At 38.9% G+C, this 22,165-nt stretch overlaps 1 protein-coding gene across 1 annotated transcript in view; it reads left to right on the top strand.

The window, feature by feature from the left end:
- cdh24b (cadherin 24, type 2b) overlaps positions 1–13,970 on the top strand; it is a 223,490-nt gene extending 209,520 nt beyond the window's left edge. The window contains exons 9-14 of the mRNA XM_073849380.1: positions 27–148; positions 2,891–3,008; positions 3,363–3,671; positions 6,163–6,367; positions 7,956–8,394; positions 11,094–13,970. Coding sequence (XP_073705481.1) covers positions 27–148; positions 2,891–3,008; positions 3,363–3,671; positions 6,163–6,367; positions 7,956–8,394; positions 11,094–12,038 — 2,138 coding nt within the window. The 3' untranslated portion in view covers positions 12,039–13,970. The remainder of the gene's footprint in view (positions 1–26; positions 149–2,890; positions 3,009–3,362; positions 3,672–6,162; positions 6,368–7,955; positions 8,395–11,093) is intronic.
- Positions 13,971–22,165: the final 8,195 nt, after the last annotated feature.

A 22,165-nucleotide genomic window follows, 5' to 3' on the forward strand; every position in this document is an offset into this window, starting at 1 on the left:
TTTTTCTGCTCTTTCAATTACCTCAGATAACCCCAGCCAGGTGTCCAGAGTGGTGGTTGCAGTAGAAACATTGGATTTAAACGACAATGCACCAGAGCTCGACAGGCAGTACAGCACGGCCATGTGTGACTCGGCCTCCACCGGACAGGTGAGAGAACAAGCGAAGAAGGTCATACTTGTCTCCATTGACTAGTTCATTTGTTACTCCACCGAAATGTAAAAGCACAGGAAGTGCTCTAATGAGAGTCCTTTTGTTAAGCTCTGCAATTAAGTAATTGTCACAGATGAATTACGGGTGATTAATTACCTTTTCGCACAACTTCAGCCCTTTAGACTCACTGACTCACGCTCTTTGTGTTCATATGGATTTGGTGGTGCATAAAGTTTTTTTTTCTCTCAGTCATTTTTTGTGCACATCTGTGAATGTGTCCATTTATACAGCCTGCACGCTGATTGATTAGTTCTGCCGCTACCCTGCAGCTGAATCACTGCTGTTCTCATTTACAGGATGCTTCACGCGTACTCATCTCCTCTATAGATATACATTGTAATCTGCTCATCTTTTGGTCTGTTGGCTTTCATCCATTTTGCCTCTCATTCCAGTTCTCTCATTCGTTCAAGTGCCTGTATTTCTGAAGTGTTTTTTTTTTTCTTGTCTGACTCATGTCTTTTTTTTTAACTCTTAATTGGGTGGCATGCAGCTGTTAAGCTGTCATAGCTCATGTCCTCTCTCCTGTCTTCATCATTCTGTTGTCTTCACAGCTTGTGGTCAAAGGAAAGCTTATTGTGATTTCACCATTTAGGAAAAGTAGCTCCTGGATCAACGTTATTATTAACCTTGTTGGTCCTGGAAAAACATTCCAGGACCAACAGTTAAAGTTTGATAACAGTCTGATTTGTGAATAGTTGAATTTATAAAAAATTACCCCGTTTAAAAGTTTACAAATGCTTTGTTTGTCCTGAACAGTTAAACTGCCTGCTGTTCTTCAGAAAAATAGTTCAGGTCCCACAAATTCTTTGGTTTTTCAGCATTTTTGTGTATTTGAACTCTTTCCAACAATGACTGTATGATTTTGAGATCCATCTTTTCACACTGAGGACAACTGAGGGAATCATATGCGACTATTACAAAAGGTTCAAACGCTCACTGAATCTCCAGAAGGAAAAACTATGCATTAAGAGCCAGGTGTGAAAACTTTTGAACAGAATGAAGATGTGTACAGCACTTAATGCATTGTGTTTCCTTCTGAAGCATCAGTGAGTGTTTGAACTTTCTGTAATAGTTGCAAATGAGTCCCTCAGTTGTCCTCAGTCTTTAAATACAAAAAATGCTGAAAAACCAAAGAATTTGTGGGACTTAAAATATATTTCTGAAGAACAGCGGGCTGTTTAACTGTTCAGGACAAACAAGGGACTCATGAATAACACAGTATTAAAAATCAAGGGTATGTAAACTTTTAAAAGGGGTGATTTTTATAAATTCAACTACTAATTTCTCTTGTGGACTACATGTAATCGTCTTTTATGTGTGATATCTTATTCAAGTGAGTACTAAATAAAAAACAACATGCATTTTGTATGATCCCTCTTATTTTGCTTAAATAATTAACGTTTTGCGGATTCTGCAAGGTGCATGTTAACTCTTGACCTCAACTGTAGCTAGTATTTTGATTTTAATTATGATTTATCAGTGGGAACTGTTTTCTATTTTAATGTTTTAAAATGTAATTTATTCCTGTCATGTCTGTATTTTTAGCAGCCATTACTCCAGTCTTCAGTGTCACATGATTTTTCAGAAATCATTCTAATACGTTGAATTGGGGTTCAAGACACTTTTCTTATTATTATCCATGTTGAAAACAGTTGTGCTCTGTATTATATTTTTGAAAATCATGATACTTTTTCAAGATTCCTTGATGAAAACAAACTTCAAAAGAACCGCAATTAATTGAAATAGAAACATTTTGTTACATTCCAAAAATTTCTACTGTCACTTTTGTCAGTTTAATGCATCCTTGCTGAATAAAAGCAATTTCTTTAAAAAAAACTCCTAAACCTTTGAATGATAGTGTATATTTAGCGTAAAAGATTCAATGTGAGTGTGGCAGCTAGACACAATGCAGCAGACCTATCAACCAAATGACCAGCAAACTGTTGTTTTGCTTGTTGCTTGTGATTACAAATGGTTATGACAAAAGCTGTGATTGAGATCCCTTTTTCGATTTATCTTGTTAGGCAACAGTGTAATTTACTTGGGATAAAAGCTTTTACTGAATGCCTGTCTGCTTGCTTCCTTAACTGGAAGCTTGCATAACATCTTACCACAAGTCACATTATGGTGTGGAAAGTTTGGTGACCCTTAAGACTCTGAAAACAACTAATGTGACTTGACAATATTTCAGGTTGGCACTGAAATCACAGAAAAAACACGCTTTTTCGTGCCTCAGCACAACCACCTAACCCACAGCTCTGATCTGCATCACACGGCTCATTTTCGTTTTAACTTTCTCCCTAATGTGTGGGGGGAGCATTCTAAAAACAGGCCCGTCGAGTGATTATTTCTAGTTTAAGTGGATCTCTAGAGTCGGTGCCTCATTTTTAGAGCACTGTCTATGTTTGGGTGTTCCCCAAGGCTCGCTACTCGGTCAGAGTTAATTATTGTTTGACTGCGCGGTGTGGGCTAATCAGTCTCTAGTCACCTATTTGCAAAGGTACAGGCGGGGTTAATGCTGATATCTGAGATTAAAATGTGGATCAGTTTTTTTTAAATGGATCTCTCTTCTCTCTCCATTATTCTTTGCTCTCCTCCTTTTTCGCTCCTTCCTCCCTTTTGGCTCTGCCCCTTATTTTGTTTCTCTCTCTCCATCTTTTTCCTATCTTATTTTCTCAGGTGGTGCAGGTGTTGCGGGCGATTGATAGAGACGAGGGAGGAAATGACAGCGCCGTCCATTTTAACATCCCTCCGGACTCCAACGCTGCCCTCAACTTCAGCATCAGGGAGAGTGGAGGTCTGCAGTCTCTTCCACAATTTGTTTCTCCCACCCATCCGTGTGCATCGGCGTCTCTCTTGATCCGTTAGTCTGTGTCTGCAACCGCATTGTGTGGCTGCTTTGTGCCCCACTTCTTTGTTTTGCCCATTGTTTGCTTTTGCTTCTCTGCCACATCTATCTTCTCCCGGCACACACAGACGAAATGTGCTCTGGCATTCATGCTGCATTTGGACTCACTGGTCTGTACAAATGTTATACGAGCAGCAATGGAATTAAACTCCACTCGATTGAGTTCAATTAAATTAAAGTTCCATCGAGCTCAATTTGATCTAAAAGCCCCCCTTTTTTTCTGCTATTATTCTCGTTTTCTAGGCCCCACTGCTACTTTGGTGCTGGCGTCACCTTTGCAGACACTGTCTCGCTCTACTTCCTCCTCCCTCACTCTCTACGTCCCGCTGGTCCTGAGGGATGGGGTCTCTGGTTTGACCAGCACGGGGACAGTCACGGTATCCGTATGTCCCTGTCTGAGGGGCGGAGCCCGGGCCGGAGAGAAAGAGAAGCAAAGTGAGGCAGAGTGGGACAGAGAGACTGTTTGTTTGCCCCAGCACTCATCTTTGCCCTCCCCTGGACTCAGCACTGCCGCCCTACTGGCCATTTTAGCTTGTGTGGCCACTCTTTTGGGTAAGTTTACTGTAACTTCCAAATGGTAATGGTAATGCAAGTCTGCCATTATCGCGAAATAAACAGAGAGGCTCCTCAAAAAATTGCATGATAAAAAATTAATAGTACAAAATTAAAACAACACAAATATGAGATTAAAAAAGCCATATAAATCACCAGCGTGTGGTTGGTTTGGTGGGGGGTGATTGAGAATGAATGTGGGAAAGTCGCATCAAAGGAGGGAATGACTGCATCGCGATATCATTGGACATGACTGGTTATGATCAACTGTGATTGGTTCAAGCGATAAATCCTGCCTCTTGTGTTCATGCGTGTTCCGCATTTGTGAATCAGTCTAAATGAACAATATGTGACCCTGGACCACAAAACCAGTCTTAAATCGCTGGGGATTATTTGTAGTAATAGCCAAAAATACATTGTATGGGTCAAAATTATTGATTTTTCTTTTATGCCAAAAATCATTAGGATATTAAGTAAAGATCATGTTCCATGAAGATTTTTTGTAAAATTCCTACTATAAATATATCAAAATGTAATTTTTGATTAGTAATATGCATTGTTAAGTACTTAATTTGGACAGATTTTCAAATAGATGTATCTCGGCCAAATATTGTCCTATCCTAACAAACCATACATCAACAGAAAGCTTATTCATTGAGCTTTCATATGTTGTATACATCTCAGTTTTGTAAAATTTAACCTTATGACTGGTTTTGTGGTCCAGGGTCACATATGGTGTTAATGGGAAGACTAATAAAAAAGTGAGTAAACATCTCACACACTTTGATAACTGATAATCTGAAAATATGTTTATTATGAAAGAGAACAACTGAATAACAGCTAAATAAAATATATAATTGTTTAAATAAAATATTTTTAAAAAATTGTTACTGCCTTGAGTTATTGTTTTGGAATAAATGTAAAATGTTTAAAACACTAAACTGCTCAGATTTATACTTAAAAAAAAAAACAATTAATAAATAGAATAGCCTTTTAATTGCATTGTTAATGTAAAAATATAGATTTTTATTCTGGTAGTGTAAGTAATGCTTATTTAACCAAGAAAATGTGACTGGGACATGAAGTTGAAGCTCTAATATTAGTAAAACTTAATAAAAAATAAATTAAAATTAAAATTAAAGCTAAACAAAAATGTATAAAAAAAACTGACAAAAGCACATATAACACAAGTACTAAAATGTAAAATTAATTCAGTGAATATACAAATAAAAGAAAATGAAGAAAAATAAATAGACCTCTACGGTGTACAAAACAATAGGTCTAGCAACAAGAAGAACACTTTAATAATATTACAGTAATATTTGTACCAGAATCATCAACACAGGGTCAAAAACTCATACACTAGATGGCGGTTGTTTATATTAGCCCTTAAATGCATACCTCGGGTCTTTAGTGACCGGAGACATCATTTACTACCTTCTCCCTCCCTTATTTTATCTATTAACTATAAACAATATAAGAAAAAAATTATAACATTTAAAACAATGTCTGTTTTCTGATTCATTTAGTATAAAAAGTGTATAGGGTTGCAATTCACCTTTATTCCTCAAGGTGGCACTGTTTAACAGACAATAATGATGTGATGTTTCACTCTTAATTACCGCAGGCATAAAACAAAATAATATCATCAGCAAAAATTAAACTGGTTTGAATGGCTGTACTGCAGAGCAATTACTGTATGCCATAAAATATAAATGTCACTGTGATTTGATGGGGAATGTGGTGAATAAGCTGCCAGCGATCAAACTATTGATTTTGGAGTCATTGAACCATTCTAAGGTTAAAAAGGTAATGGAATATGCTTTATTTTATTCTTCTGTAATTGTTCTTAAAATATCAAGAGTTTTTTGCTATTGCAGCAGTTACTGCTGTTAATTTAATGTGTCTAGCTTCCAGTCTCATCCGCGTCCAGCTATTTTTAGCTGTAGAAAACTGCTTGTTTTGCTGCTTGATATTGCAAACTGGTGTGTCTTATCATATTATTTTAATCTTAATTATGAACACAATGGTTTGTAGTACAAACAGTTTTACCATTTACTGCACTTCGTTATTCTTTTCATTATTTCCCTACTGTGGCTTATGAACCGGAAGTCTGACACATTACCAAAAAACAGCTTCCGCATTGAAAAACAAGGCGGATACAGCGTTGCCATTGATGACTGAATATTAGGAGACAATCAGACCACCGGATGCTACAATTGACCAATCAGAAACGAGAATTCCCTAGAGCTGTATAATAAATGCAATTATGGGGCATCAGTCTGTGTAAGTGTTAGTTTGCCACCTGCTCTAATGTGTCTATTGAGTATCTGTCTTTCTGTAGCACCCTGCAATTTTATTGCAAAAATTTGTCAGCCAGCACAAACACACACGTCCTCCCTTTTTATAAATGGCATCATAAAACGCTTACTCTTTTTCTCTTCGTCTCTCACTGTTTTCTTTCCCTCTTTCATTTCTTCTTTCTCTCTAGCTGTCAGTGCTTTGTCTCTGTCCCTGCGCAGGCAGAAAAGGGACTCGCTCTCGCCTTTAGAGGAGGATGATGTAAGAGAGAACATCATCACGTATGATGATGAAGGAGGGGGTGAGGCTGACACGGCGGCGTTCGACATCACGGCGCTGCAGAGCGCCCCACACAACGCACGCAGGGGGTACCGCACCCTGGACAGCAGGAACATGTGAGTGGGGCTCAGCAGGGCGCATCTGATGAAAAATTTCATCGGCTACATCTGCTTCATCTACTCGCTCTTCCTGCACATTAGTAAAGTGCTTCCTCAATGCTCTTACAGGGATAGTTCACCCCAAAATTAAAATTCTGATATAATTTATTCATTTCGTTTTAAGTTTTTACACATTTTAAGTTTTAACATTTAAAAATATATTAGTATAGTTCACCCAAAAATTCAAATTCTGTCATTAATTACTCACCCTCATGTTGTTCCAAACCTATACGATCTTCGTTCATCTTCTGGGCACAAATTCAGATATTTTTGATGAAATCTGAGAGCTTTCTGACCCTGCATAAACAGCAATGCAACTGACATGTTCAAGGCCCAAAAAAGGTAGTAAGGACATCATTAAAATAGTCCAACAGTCCATCTGTGGTTCAACCATAATTTAATATAGCTAGAAGAATACTTTTCGTGCACAAAAAAAAAAAAAATTACTTTATTCAACAATTTCTTTTTTCAATTTCTCTAAATCGTGCATCTCTACTTTTCATTCTGCCTTAAATTTTCTGAAAAAACCCTTTAAAACCCTGCACATCTTGCTTATACCTATTATTTAATAAATCACAGCCTTTTTAGCCAGCACTGTACTTCTTTTGGGTTTTAATAATTCCATTGTCTATGATAAATGAGGTCTAAGACGATCATTATTCATTTTATGTTGAAATGTTACAAAGAACTGGTAATTTCAACTTTTAATTTTAACATTGTTTTTAAAGAACTGCAAATCAGTTTAAATGGCAAACAATATCAGGGGCCTCATTTATAAAGACTTGCGTAGAAACCATCCTTGATTTTATCTAAGAACTTTTCTGATTTGATCGTAAGAGCGATTCAGAGAAACGAACGTACCACGAAATCCATGCGTACACCAGTCATTCAGTTATAAATCACAAATGATCGTGGAATTGTGTGCAGCTGAATGTTCCGCCGTCGAAACGCCCCTGCTTAATTAATTAACATATAAAATGAGCTCATTCCTAAAGCAAAAACTCTGTGACAATGGCAAGTAAAAAGGAGCGCAAGAAATCAAATTATAGTGAGGCTGAACTATCTGCAATACCAGGCATTACCACAAGGAAACGGTCGTACGCCAAGCTGGAATCTGACGTGGAGATAAGTACTTTTCCACGTCAAAGACGGTTTTTATAAATCTGTACTTTGACGTGGATTTGATCGTACGAACACTCTAAGATCAAATCAGTGCGTAAGAAAGTTTTATAAATGAGGCCCCAGAAGTAGGCCTGAAGAGTGTGAGCTCCCAGGTAGACCACACTGTCTGAAGCAACTGGGCTTTATCGCATTTATCACATTACCTCTCCTGAGGCTACAGACACACTCCAGGAAAACATACAAGTAAAACGTGATTAAAGAATATGACTATAAAAAATCTTTTGCAACTATCCCAATCTGTAATGTATCATGACTTACGGAAGCCAGATGGATTTTAATGTGAATAACAGTACAAAGTTATTGTATGTCTTCAGAAGTTATCTGCATAAAACTTCCTTTCATGATATATTCTGTCTTCCCTCAGACGTTATTCACAACACAGTCAGGAAAAGGCTCGGACATATAGCAGCTGGGCTCAGGCTGGAGCGCTGGATCCGGGGCAGTACACCAGTCAAGGAGCCGCTCTATATGGACGGTTTTGCTACAGCAGCCACACCCTGCCAGTGTTGCGTCGCTCACAGGGCCCCTATGAGCCTGGCATATCTGAATTGGCTTACCGCTTACCTGGAAATCAACCAGACCATTCTCTAGTCATTCAAAACCAGGCAGCTGTGGTTGGGCCTCTGGAGCCCAGGGCTATTTACGTGCCAACAGCAGAGGCCGGTCACAGCTCTAAAGAAGGGACAGCATCTCAAGACGGAGCTACTGCATCTGAGGGGGGAACACCAAGGAAAAATGACTCAAAGGACGATGCAAGCAGCGATGCCCAGCAGAGTCAGAATCAAAGCCAGGATCTGGATTGGGTAACAGAACATACTTAAATCTTTATTATTTATTTATGAATCACCATGTTCAGAATCACAAAGTTGCTTTTATAACCAGTATTGAGGGGAAACCTAAGGGAGCACATAGAATTTATTTATTTAGTTCTCCAGAGGCATTTACAGTGTCTTGCAAAAGTATTCATACCCCTTTATTTTGTCATGTTTTATGTTTCTGCCTTATGTTAAACTTTTTTTCCACATCAATCTACACTCCATGCACCATGATGACAAAGCAAAAACAGAATTGTCGAAATTTATTAAAAATAAAAAAAAAACTAAAATAAGTACATTGTATAAATATTCATACCCTTAACTCAGTACTTAGCTGAAGCACCTTTACAGCCTCAAGTCTTTTTGGGTATGATGCAACAAGATTTGCACATCAACATTTTGCATTTATCTGCCATTCTTAACCTCACCTCTTTACCTCTCAAGCTCTGTCAGCTTGGATGTGGCCTGGCAAACATTTTTAGGTTTCTCCAGAAATGTTTGACTGGGATCAAGCCCAGGCTCTGGCTGGGCCACTCACGGACATTCACAGAGTTGTCTATCATTGCCCTGTTGGAAGGTGAACATTCTGCCCAGTCTGAGGTTCTAGAGGTTGTCTTAATAATTTGGTGCATTGAGCTTCTCTTCTACTCTGATGAGTCCCTCAGAGTCCCTCCACTGAAAAAAATGCCCCATAGCATGAGGCTGCTACCGGCATACTTTACTTTTGGGATGGTACTCTGCAGGTGATGAGCAGTGACTGGTTTCCTTCAAACATGATTTTTGGAATTGAGGTTCATCAGACCAGAGAATCTTGTTTCTCACAGTCTGAGGGTCCTTTAGGTGCTTTTTTGCAATTTCTGTGTGTTTTCGTGTGTCTTCACTGAGGAGAGAATTGAGTCTTGCCACACCACCATAAAGCCCAGATTCGTGGAGTGTTGCAGTGCTGTTTGTCCTGCTTGTTCTGTAATTTTCTCCCATATGCATATATGATCATGGAACTCAACTAGAGCGATAAGGTTTTTGGTCACCACTCTGGCCAAGGTTCTTCTCCATCAATTGCTCAGTTTGGCCAGGAGGCCAGCTCTAAGAAGAGTCGTGATTGTTTCAAACTTCTTCCATTAAGGGTAACAGAGACTACATGCTTCTGTGAACCTTCAATGCAGCAGTTTTTTTCTGAACTCTTTCCCAGATGTGTGGCTTGATGAAATCCTGTCTCTGAGCTCTACAGGCAGTTTTTTTTTTTTTTTTTACCTCAGGGTTTTTACCCTTGGTTTTTGCTCTGAAATGCATTTTTAGCATTTCATTTTATTATGCCTTTCACAATCACACTAATTCAATTGAATTTGCCACAGGTTAACTTTACTCGAAGTATAGTAACATCTACAAGCAATATGAATGCTGCTGAGCAAAATTTCAGCTGTCCCAGATAAGGGTATGAATACTTATGCAATGGAATCATTTAAGTTTTTTATTTTAAATACATCTGCAAAGATGTTAAAAACCTGTTGTTGTTGTTGTTGTTTTGTTTTGTTTTTTGCTTTGCCATTATGGTGTATGGAGTGTAAATTGATGTGGAACAAAAGGAATTGAAAGCAGTTTAACATAAGGCAGCAACATAACAAAATGTGAAAAAATGCACTGTAAATCATAATTATTGTTTAATAATTAATGGAGTTTCAGCAATACAGCAATAATGACAATTAGAGACAATTAGACAATTAGAAAACCACTCTTTGCTTTTGGCTAGATAAGTTAAACAGCTTTAGTAAACCGAACATGAACACAAGGCCTAATAAAATAAGAAAGAGTGTGGCTAATTTTAATTCACAGACTGGCTTCTCAGTCACACCCCGACAGCATCGAATCAGTATTAATGTATTATGTCTAATAAACATTCATTGAAATGGAGACTAGGAAACAATAGTGCAATTGCTATTAATATTCATTTCATGATGTGTGTTTCTCTGGGACAGTTGTCACACAGATCCAGTTTTAGCTGAAAAGCGTGAATTCGAAAATGCAGAAAGCTGCATGTAATTAAAAAATTGTACAATTTTGATGTGCAACAAAATATGCTGTGCATTAGTTGCTGTCATGCTACCGTTGCGCATCTTAAGAGCCCATCTAGTGAATTGTAATGTCTGATTTTACACATACACTCATTTAAATGCACAATGCAGACATATTTACCCACTGAAAGAGATAAAGTTTTGTTTTATTACAAGTGAGGAAAACACATCCCATGTGTGAAAATATGTTGTTTTGCACATCCCTAGATAGTCGGCAGGCTAGTTTTTTCTCCTAGGTGCCGAACAGGTTGACGATGAAGGTGTATTTTCACATGTTGTCTCTCGCTGTGTCTCTTTCTCCTCATCCTCATCCTCACAGTGCAGCGTTAGCTCTTTTTAGAGCTCAATTAACCTAGTTCAGCTATTGTCAACTGTTTCTCCTTCTCCATCTGTCTGACTTTGTCACTTGCTTCCTCTACTCGCTAACACTTTACTGTCTCACATCATTGTTATCACATTTTTCTCTGTTTCCACCTGCTCATTGTGCAATATCTTCTGCTTTCTCTTTCCTTTCTTAACAATCCTCTCTCTCACACGCATCCCTCTGCTGAATAACAGAAGAATAAACTCATCCTTACCTCCCGCTCTAACCCTCCTGCTCCTCCCCGTCCCCTACAGGTGCAGCCAGACATGGCCCCCCGTGAACGAGAGCTGGTGTTAACCCGTTCCGGCTCGATCGCCGGGCCAGGCCCCACTGGCGGTTGGGTGTGCGACTCTGCCACGCTCCCCCGAGCGGGACGGCACTCCTCACGGAGCAGTCTTTCCCTAAGTAGGAGCGGCGCAGGGCCTGCTGAGTCCAACCACGCTGGGGTGGCCGACGCTCCCGGTGGAAGCACAGAAATGCAGTCGGTCAGCAGCAATTACGCCACCATCCTGCAGGGGGAGCAGCAGAGAGACTACCCGGGGACTCTAGGACGGGGTGGGCTGGAGATGGGCAGCGGTTTTGTAGTGGGAAGGCCCGAAAGAGAGGCCAGCATTCCACTGAGTGCTGGGATGTATCCGGAAGGTGGTGGCTTCATAGGAGACTGGCACGAACGGGTCGGGATAACCGGGTACCCACTGGGAAGGAGGGATATGACGCCCCAGCTGCTGCCGTACCCCGGCCAGGGCCGGGGTGCTTTTGGGAGCATCCTGGGTTACGGCGGAGCGTGGCCTTCAGCATCTGAGGCATCAGGAAGAGGGGCGCCCATTGGAGGAGCTCACTCCCTTGCCCTAAGGGTTGGCGAGTTCTTGCGTCTGCGCCTTGCGCAGGTGACCTTCGACCCCTCGCAGCCGCCGTACGACTCGGTGCAGGTGTACGGGCTGGAAGGCACAGGCTCACGCGCCGGGTCCCTCAGCTCCCTGGACAGCGAGGGAGGCAAAGACGCCGAGAAGGATGTGTGGGGATCAGGTCTGGAGGATTGGGGCCCACAATTCCAGAAATTAGCCCAGCTTTTTAGGGAAAGGGAGAAGGAGAACGGAGAAGATAAAGAAGGAGATGTAGAAGCCAGCAAAAAGCACAAGGATAGGGAATGGGAAGAGAAGGAGGAGCAGTCTGGAGACGAGGAGCAGGCGAATGTCTGAGAGAGTAAGAAGGAGAGGGGTTGGGTGGGACAGTGATTAAAAGGCAACAAGAGCTGGAATAATGAAAAGTGAAGGGTAAGGAGGGAGAGACGAAGAGGAAAGGTAATAAGGGAAGACAGGGAAAAATGAACAGAGAGAGCAAAGGCAGTGGAGAGAGTGATTGATGCAATTTGAAGCAATAAGTGCTGAAAAGCTGATGTGTGAGCACAGAGCGGTGTTTCTTTAGCCAGCATTTAACATTCCTTAAGTGTGTTTGGCAGCAAGCGAAAAGCAAAGTTCACTGTATTCCAGATCACATTTAATAATGGCAGAGAGCGAACAAGATTTCAACTCGGATTTTTGTGGCAGCGAGCGAGACAATGGCACCACGGGGGAATGAGAAACGCAAGGCCGGAATAACACAGATGAAAAGTTATGGCAACCCACAAGGGAGTAGGAAAATTAATATTTGTACAGAAATTGTTTATACATTCACAAAAGCAAGAGAACTGAATTATTCAAAAGAAAGCACTGAATATTACAGTAAATTCCTGAATAAGTGTCTGCACAAAGATTCTCAGTGTTTACACATACACACAGACGAAAACAAACGCGCATCAATTTTAAACCCTGCTTGGAAATTCTGCTTTGCGAATGTCTCATTGTCAGGGTTCAAAATGACTCACATTTTTGCCAAGAACAGATTGTATACAAGTCGCTCCAGAAAAAAAAGATCAAATTAAAATGTAGTGATGCTAAAATTGTGCGAAACATATGCACAAACAACCGTTACTTATCAAAAAAATCCCACATTTAAAAAGTGAAGATGATTTATGAGAGCTGACAGATCTGCTTCAGCTAGAATGCACTTTTATACATGATGTTCGAAAATAGATTACAAATGTTGTTGTTGTTTTTTATTGAAGGAAAAAAAAACATGAAAAAGATGTTCTATGTAAATGCATTTAAATGTAAATATCACTGAATGCCATTGTGTAAAAGTGACAACAGTACTGTAGTCTTCAAGTAACAAAAAAAATTATAAACTGAGGAGAAGATTATATATAATGCCACATCGGAATCCACTGGATGTAACTGGAAGACACTGGATTGACTAAAGCAGAGTTAACCCTGCCACAGTACGATATCGGATGTGTTGCTCTTCCCGGACAGAACATTTATTTTTACTTGAAGTGAATGCAGAAGCTCCAAATAGTTATATGTGAAGTCCTTTTACTGGGTTGAACTCACACTCCTGATTAATCACACTGTTTGTGGCCACAAGGACTCACTGTGACTGGACTGAACCAGAACCACCGTATCACTGCACAATCATGCGCATCATTACCAGGGCGCTTCTTGCAGTATGAACCCACACCTTCGCAAACAACCCAACAAATGTCATTCTTCGTCAAAAATGTGAGCCTAAAAAGTTATATGAAATATATGTCTATATTATTGTATGATACAAGAGATAATTTAAGAAAGACAGATCCCCTGGAGCTGATTTGATTAGGACTAAAGGCCCATTCACACCAAGAGTGATAGCTATAGCGATAATTAGATAATAAGCGCCCACAACAATGCGTTCTGTTTATTAAAAGACCGAGCTGCAGTCATTTGCCGCTTTAAATGCTCAATACTTAAGCTGGGCCTTATCATGAAACCTGCATAAATACATGAGTAGGTTCAGGTTTGGCTCCACTATATTGCATAAATACAAAATGGACTAATAGGCCACATGCTTAAAACAATAAATTTTCAATTAACGTGTGTCCACCAAAGGGTTTTTGCCAACAGAAAAATTCCTGGAGCTCTTCAAAAAATGGCCAGCTGGTGGTGCTTTGGTAAAAACGCTTTGGTGGCACACTGTTTTTCCAGCTGAGGTGCTTTGGTTGCTATGTAGCTATGTGCTCCGATCTCCCTAAACATTTGCAAGCTTGTTTAGAATCACCTGTCGCATGTGCTCACCAGGTTTTGAGTTTTCGTTTAGGCTTTATAGGCTTTTGGGTATATTTAAACAGGCCCCTTATTTAAACTACCCTGTTATAGCTTCCCAAAGGGTAAATGTCAAAAGAAAATTTGATAAGTATTGACCTAGAGAGTCCAGAAAATTGTACTGGAGAGTTTTTTTTTTTCCAGATTGAGTGAAAACCTATAGGACTAGTTTGCAAAAGTAGTTTTTTACATCTCCATCATTTAACTACTCGTTGGATTGACAGTAGTGGTTCTAGAGGCAAAGTTGGTCGGAATGAGGAGGTCTATCATGATATAAATGGTGTGCATATGTGTGAAAAAATGCACAATATACAATAATTTACACCCTGGAGAAATTAGATACCCCCCCCCCCCCCCAGTGGCTAATTACTTTCAACTTTCTTACAGACCTTTAGGGCCATGAGTCAAACAGGCCCAATGATTTTCATTCCAATCAACCTCCGTTAACCTTGTCTAGTAGGTGCTCAAAGTTCATCACCCTATACCGGCCATGTTTTTTGAGATGCGCAAATGTACCAAGACTGTGTGGACTGATTTTCATGTCTATAGGACAAACGGTTGCATAGTTATGCCCATTGTTATGCCCCCACCCCCCAATAGCGCCACCAAGTGGCCAAGCTCCACAACTTTTTTCATGTAACAGATTCAGCTTTTACATACAGTAGGTGTTGTAGGTTTGGCAAAGATATCTCATTCCTTTCAAAAGTTATAGCCATTTTAGTTAAACCTGCCCTGCCCCTTTCAAACATTTTGGCGCCTCTTTGCGACGGAAAGTCGAGAGTTCAACTTTTTTGGTTGGATAATTATTGATATTCACTCTCTGAAGAATCTCCCTGCTCTGGTTTGGTTCTGATTGGATGAAAAAACTTGGACAAGTTCGCAAAAGTGCAAAATACCACAAAATTTCACCAGGGTCAGGGACAAATCTGAGGCGTGCGTATTGTCTGGCATAAGTCATCAGTTTTGAAAATACATTTTTATGAATTTGAAAGTTTACCTCAGAACGGCTTCATGAACAATTTACACACAATTCATTCTGAAGGTGATTTCAAATTTATTGTTCCTATGTCTTTATCATTATAGCTATGACTGGACTTCCCTATTTTTACATAATTAGAACAATCAACGTTATCGTAATAGTTATCGTTCTTGCTGTAAATAGGCCTTAACAGTTCAAAGAATTGGTTCCTTCCTGTGTCATTGGCTATTTTTTCAGGTAGATTAGGTCAGTTGTAAACTGGGTGTGGAGTTACTGCATTCATCCTGGTTTCTGCCTTCTTATTGGACTGCATTGATGTGGCCCCAAGTGGGCCCCGTTGGTACTGAGATCTCACGATGGTGTGTACTAAAAATGTATTTATTCTGTTGTATTTTTTCCTTTTCTTTTTTGTAAATTTGAATAAAGACAGTATGTTTTGAGGTGATGTGTGCTCGACCTGATGTGTATATTTGTGAAGAAAAACTCTTTTCTAGTCTGTGTTTGTCTTTGCTGAGTAAATGTAACTGTTGGCTTTGGAGATGTCCATAGAGGCTCTTCAAACAGGGACGGAGCTGGCAGGGAGTAAACACAACGTCTAGTCCACTTACTCCCAAGCTGTCTGACAGCCTTACAACTCAAAGTCAATAATGGAAACTGAGAGTTCAGATCGCACTTCAAGACAGACAAAAGTTTACCACGAGGTTCACCTTGAAATTCTCTCTATCTGAAGTCTGGATTACATAAAATGCGCGGGATTTATTAGCGGGCATGACAAGCCTTAGTTCATCCGATGAAAGTGGGGAAAATAAGGTCATTTCAAACTGCTGCACCTGCAAGTCAACCCTGCTTATCGTTCACTTGAATCCAGCAATATGTGTGTGTGATTGTGTTTCCGGCAGCGTATACCCACAAGTGCCTGCAAATAAACAAGCCACTGCCACCTTTTTGATTCGAGGCTGGTTAATTATTCATCAGCTCCGGCGCATATCCTGTTAGATTAAATTTGGTTTAATTACGTTTGCAAAGCTTGACGAAGGAAACAGTAGACTAGAATGCGAGAGACAAAGAGAGAGTGTGATTGCTTCAGAATTCACTTAGAGCAGGAGAGGGATTCAAAATGATTTGCGAAAAGTGAGATTATGAATGCACGCTCTGTCCTTGAGTTACATAATGAATTGATGCGCAGGTTATTACGCAATGTTCTGTATTTTTAAATAGGCAGGGGGTGAGAACTTACCTCACATGCGCATGCAGAAAAAATAGCTAAAACTAATAATACACTTCTCACATTTCTTCTGCAAACAAATAAGATCACTTCTGGGCTTGTTTCATGAAGCAGTGATACCACAGATGGATTATTTCTAAAAGTAGTGTCAGAAGATTTAGGTTTTTCCTCTTTTTTTTATAGACAGAAAAACATTTCTCACTGAACACCAGTGGCGATTCTAGACTTTTTTAACAGGGGTGGCCTTAGTGGAGCACTGATTAATTCAAGGGTGGCATCATAAAATCATGCATCAAACACCATACTCATAAATTGAAGGACAAAGACCGTACTCTTACATCAAATTTCTTTTTATTTGAATAAAATCAAATATAAATAAACAAACTTATCATACTGCAGTGCAATGAAGTCAGATTTCATTCCATTTACATTATTAGTAATTATTACTTACATTATTATTAGAAATTGAAATGAAACGAACAAGAAATGGCACAATGAACAACAAAGAACGTATTATTTACAATTAATTACACAAAATTATAGCTTAATCAAAGGCCACATCTGTCCTGTGAGCTAAACTATTAGTATTTATAAAGTTAAAACTATATAGACTACTCTTTCATGTCATTACTGCATTGGTGATGTGCAAGTCGAATTCAGTGCCTGTCACTTTAAGGCCCTGCTGACGGCCGTGAGGTTTGCTTGATTCTCACGGTTTAAGCTAAACTGTTATGCATTGTGCATAAGGATATGTGGATGAAATGAATTGTTTGTTTCCATGTCATTTGTTAAACTAAATACTCTAAAGCCTAACAACTCGAAGAAAATCTGTCTTGGATTACAGGAGCTACTGTAAGTGTCTTGTAATGATAATTTCTATGATTTTGGCGAGCACAAAGAACTATCTCCAGATGTAAATTGGTTTCCTATTGCTCAAATTCAATTAAACCCACCAGTAGGCTAGACCTTAATTTCACAGCCTAGGTATGTTAGCAACACAGGGCTTGAAAACATTGACTGTATATATAACGTTAGAACAAACAAAAACGAAACCGTGCGTGGAATTTATCTGGGAATATAGCCTAAACCTAACTTACTGAAGGTAGGGGCCGGCGAGCTAACGTTACCTTGCTGGCGTGTTTTATTTGGTTCCTTGGTTAAAATATAATGTAGGCTACGTTTTTTTGCATAAAATTGCGTCTGCTAATCTGCTAATGATAAATCGTTAAATCCTTTTTACAAAAGTAGCCTACAGTTAACAGTTAATGACCTAGCAAATGTCGACTGAGTAGGCAGAAAAGCAGAAAAAAGGCAGGTACAGTAGATAAATTAGCCTAGCATACATGACGTGATTCAACAGACTTAATACTGGGCTGTGTGTGCGATTAGATATCAAGGCAGATGTGACAGGTAAATAGATATCTTTGCGTGCTAGCACAAGTAGTAGTGCTGTAAACTCACATGCTAAAAAACAGTAAGCCATGTATTGTTGGTTAGCTTACATCAAACATTTGCTACTTACATTTCTGAGTTCTGGTGTCTGACTGTCCAAGCCCCCGCGCTGATTTAAAGGCAGCAAGTGCGTCAACAACGGTTCCGCCTTTGAGCACGTTAATGGCCAATCGTAGAGTAGGATTTTGGGGTGGCACCTGGGGTGGCCAATCAATTCTCAGGGGTGGCGTGGGCCACCCCAAGCCACCCCTCTGGCTCCGCCCCTGCTGAACACATGGAGCAGAGAAGTATGCCATCAATGATAAGAACAAAAATAACTTACCATTAATACATTAATTCACTGCAAAATGTCCTCATTAAAAATTCATTTGGTGAATTGCCCTACAATCCTGCACAACTCAGAATGGAGCTATAGATCATTAGTGTGCAGCTCAACCACAAGACATCTGGAAGAGGCTTATGAAGTGTTTCTGCATTTTTTTCCTGCTTCCTTTGGGACAGCAAGGTGAAAATGCCCACCAATCTTGATAATTAGACCACTACTAAATATCTGGCCCACTGAGACAGGTCGTTGAAAGAAAAGCAAAACTGTACTTCCTGCAGGTCCAAGTCTGAAGGTGTATGCGCCCTATTTAGCTCTACATTACAGCAAACTACCTTATATTTGGGGGTCAGGTGGCTTTAACATTTACAAGGAGAGTAAAACATTGCGGTGACCAGCCAACAATCCCCATGAGGAAACGGCTTTGGAACTTCGCTGTTGTTCTGAATATCATCTAACATATGTGAACTACAAAAATGAATAATTAAGCTTTCCATTGATGTATGGTTTGTGGATTGGACAAAATTTGGTCAAGATACAACTATTTAAAAATTGAGGTTGCAGAAAAATCTAAATATTGACAAAATTACCTTTAAAGTTGTCCAAATTAAGTTCTTTGCATATTACTAATCAAAAAATAAGTTTTGATATATTTATGGTAGTAAATTTACAAAATATCTTCACGGAACTTCATCTTTACTTAATATCCTAATGATTTTTGTCATAAAAGAAAATTTTATCATTTTGACCCATACAATGTATTTTTGGCTATTGCCACAAATATACCTGTGCTACTTAAGACTGGTTTTGTGGTCCAGGGTCACATATTATGAGTGAGTCACTGAATCTTTATTCATGATTCATTCAGGAACTAAACAAGCGCCTGTGTTTACAAAAGTTAAAACAAATCAATGAGAAAAGTGTGAACAAACTGAGGAAAGAAGGTGTTTGTGGTTGGCCAAACTGAACCAGGATTTCCAGGGCATGAATCTTGACAACATTTGCGTTTCTTCTTATAATTTCCAGTCAGGTAGGTGAAATATTGGGTTAATATCTTAAGTAAAGGAGAAGTTCACTTCCAGACCAAAAATTTACAGATAATTACTCACCCCATTGTCATCCAAGATGTTCATGTCTTTCTTTCTTCAGTCGTAAAGAAATTATTAATTTTTTTTTTAGGATTTTTCTCCATATAGTGGACTTTGTGCCCACAAGTTTAAACTTCCAAATGCAATTTAAATGCAGCTTCAAAGGGCTCAAAACTATCCCAGCCAAGGGTCTTATCTAGTGAAATTATAGGTTATTTTCTTCTTCTTCACACATGTACAATTCATATATTTTCTCTGCGTGAACTCCGGTTCAGTTAGCGTTTGTCGAAAAACTCCCATCTCATTTTCTCCTCCAACTTCAAAATCGCTGTGGAACACCGACCCAGTGTTTACAAAGTAAACGTGCAAAGAAGGGTCGAACACCCTTCACAAAAAAGGTAAAACAGCGATGTAGGATGATTTTGAATTTGGAGGAGAAAATTAGATGGGAGTTTTTCGACGTACCCTAACTGTCATGAACAGAGTTCACACAGAGCTAAATTTGAGGTCAAAAAGTATATAAATTGTAATTTCTTTTGTTTTTGTTTTTTAGAAATTAACCGATCGTTTCGCTAGATAAGAACATTCTTACGACTGGAGAAAGAAAGACATGAACATCTTGGATGACAAAGGGGGTGAGTAAATTACATTTTTGTTTCAGACACATACTGCCCTCCAAAGGCAAAGTGCAGTAACTACGCATTTGGTCAAAATTGAGGCTTAAAGTGGACTTTATGAAAACTGTTTTGTCTTGTGGCAAAGTCTCCTGATCAGTTTTGTCCCAAAGAAACGAGAGTGTTTCCGAGAAACAAGAGTGTCAACATGTTTGACTAGCTGGCCTAAAAACTTTAAAGGCATTTTTCTCCGTTTCAGTGTTGGTGTAGTTACTGCACTTTGCCTTTGGATGGCAGCATAGATGCAGATGGTGCACAATGCTTCCCATTTATCACGACCACGAATGAACATCGTTTTTTTTTTTTTTTTGCAATTCGTCTGTGAAACTACATTTGCGTTTCGGCATGTTAGTGACACAGCTCTTGCAGCGCAGCTCCTCCTATGTTTTGTTTTGACAACTGGGTCTTTCACGTCATCAGACAGGTACCTCAGAATAATGCCGGTGGGCAGTGGTTGCATTTAAAGTGTTGAATTAATGACGGTCAGAGAAATGAGGTAAAAAACCCGGACATTTTATGATATTTTACAAAATCCCCCCGGACATAATTTTATAGCCAAAAAGGAGGACATGTCTGGGTAAAAGAGGACGTATGGTCACCCTACAGTACATTAACCGTGCAATCCATAGTGTTGTTTACATCCGTGATATCACAGATATCAGCATTCTTTCTGGGGATATTACTTTATATAAGATCCTTTATAAACCATAATATAAAACAATATAAATCTATGGTATGTCACTATTTATTCAGCAAAGAAAACGCGCTTTTTTTTAGCAGCATGTACAAAAATCTACTGCAACTATTGGCTAATTCTCTTTGATGTTCTGCGTGGCTCTCCTGGCCTCCTCCTGTGTTGAGTGTGTTTGTGTTTTCTGTAGAAACTGGACTGGCGGATTGTGTTGAGTTGTGCTATGTGTCCCAAGTTTGAAGTGGTAAATTAAATCTTCATTAATGATCTTAATTAGTGTTCGATCTCCCAAACAGTAAGCTGACAGAAAATCCATTTAGGAGTAGTGAAGATTGGTCAGAGCAACAGAATGCATGACACTGAGATTTTAAGATACAATGCACTTAATATTCATACACTGACAAAATGTAACATTTTAATTAAATAATGAATGAATAAATAATAACAATAAACATCCACACAAACATTGAAAAATCGGAATTATCAATCGGAAAATCCTTGTTGATTTTGCTAACAAGGTGGTGCTGCCATCTTATGGACGTAAAAGGAATAAAACGATTTTGTGTTTTTGATGCAGCTGTAGTCGCATTTTTCTGCATTCAGTGCAGGTTTGAAACGACATGAGGGTAGGCCAAAAGTAAATGATGGCAGAGTTTTTATTTTTGAGTGAACTATCCCTTTAATATGACAACCAGACAAAGGGTTGTCATTCTAATTCATAAGGAGCCCCCTTGGTAGTTGACCACCTGCATACTGTATGTTTAAGGAGTTGCGCTGATGTCACAGAATATCCTATGGTATCTGACTGTAAACAATATAATTTTGACCATTTTATTAACATACAACACCAGCATCAAAAACAGTATTACTTAAGTATACACTGTGTAGTTGCATTTTTCCCTTCTGAGTTGGGTGCTGTCTCTCATTTAACTATTTTAAGAAGACTTTAACATCATAATAGGTGCTATAGAGAAGGATCGTTATTGAAGTAATTGCTGTCAACTAGTATCACCCCTCCATATGACTCATCCATGAAACTTTTAAAACTTGTCAGACAGGCAGCACAACGTCCCTATTCTGGATTGCTTTCCACTTAAAAAAAAAAAAAAAGAAATTCAGTAGTAACCCTATATATATATGGCTCATTTTTCACACTTCTACATACTGTTTTTAAACATAGCATTAAACTAATATTATATAGAGTATTGCTTTATTTGTCATTCTGAAAAATTGTCAAAATCTAATGAACATCAGAAAGAGGTATGCCAAGACATTTTTGGATGTGTCACCAAAGAGACAGTATTGCACTTTTTTTTTTTTTTTTTGGAAAAATAAATAAAATTGATTATAAGGCCAAACATTTTTTTAAAGGATATAACGCAGAAAGAGATGCAATAATAAGTGTTGGGGGTAATACATTACAAGTAATGCGAGTTATGTAATCAGATTACTTTTTTGTAACTTACATTTACAAGAGAAAATCTGAGATACTTTTTCAAATATCTAATGCAAGTTACTTTGTTTTCCATTCATTCTCTGACAGCTCTCTTGTCCTTGTGTTGAGAGAGATTGGGAGTAAGTGCAGAAACTTCCTTCAGCCTGAGACTTATTAATTTCACTTTTGATTAATTCATTAATTTATTTAAACATGGTTTTAAAACCAGATAATGCATCTGGCAAGTCTCAGTGGAAAAATATTTAGCATTATAACCTTTATAA

Source organism: Garra rufa, chromosome 10, assembly GCF_049309525.1.
Source record: "Garra rufa chromosome 10, GarRuf1.0, whole genome shotgun sequence".
Classification (NCBI taxonomy): Eukaryota; Metazoa; Chordata; class Actinopteri; order Cypriniformes; family Cyprinidae; genus Garra; species Garra rufa.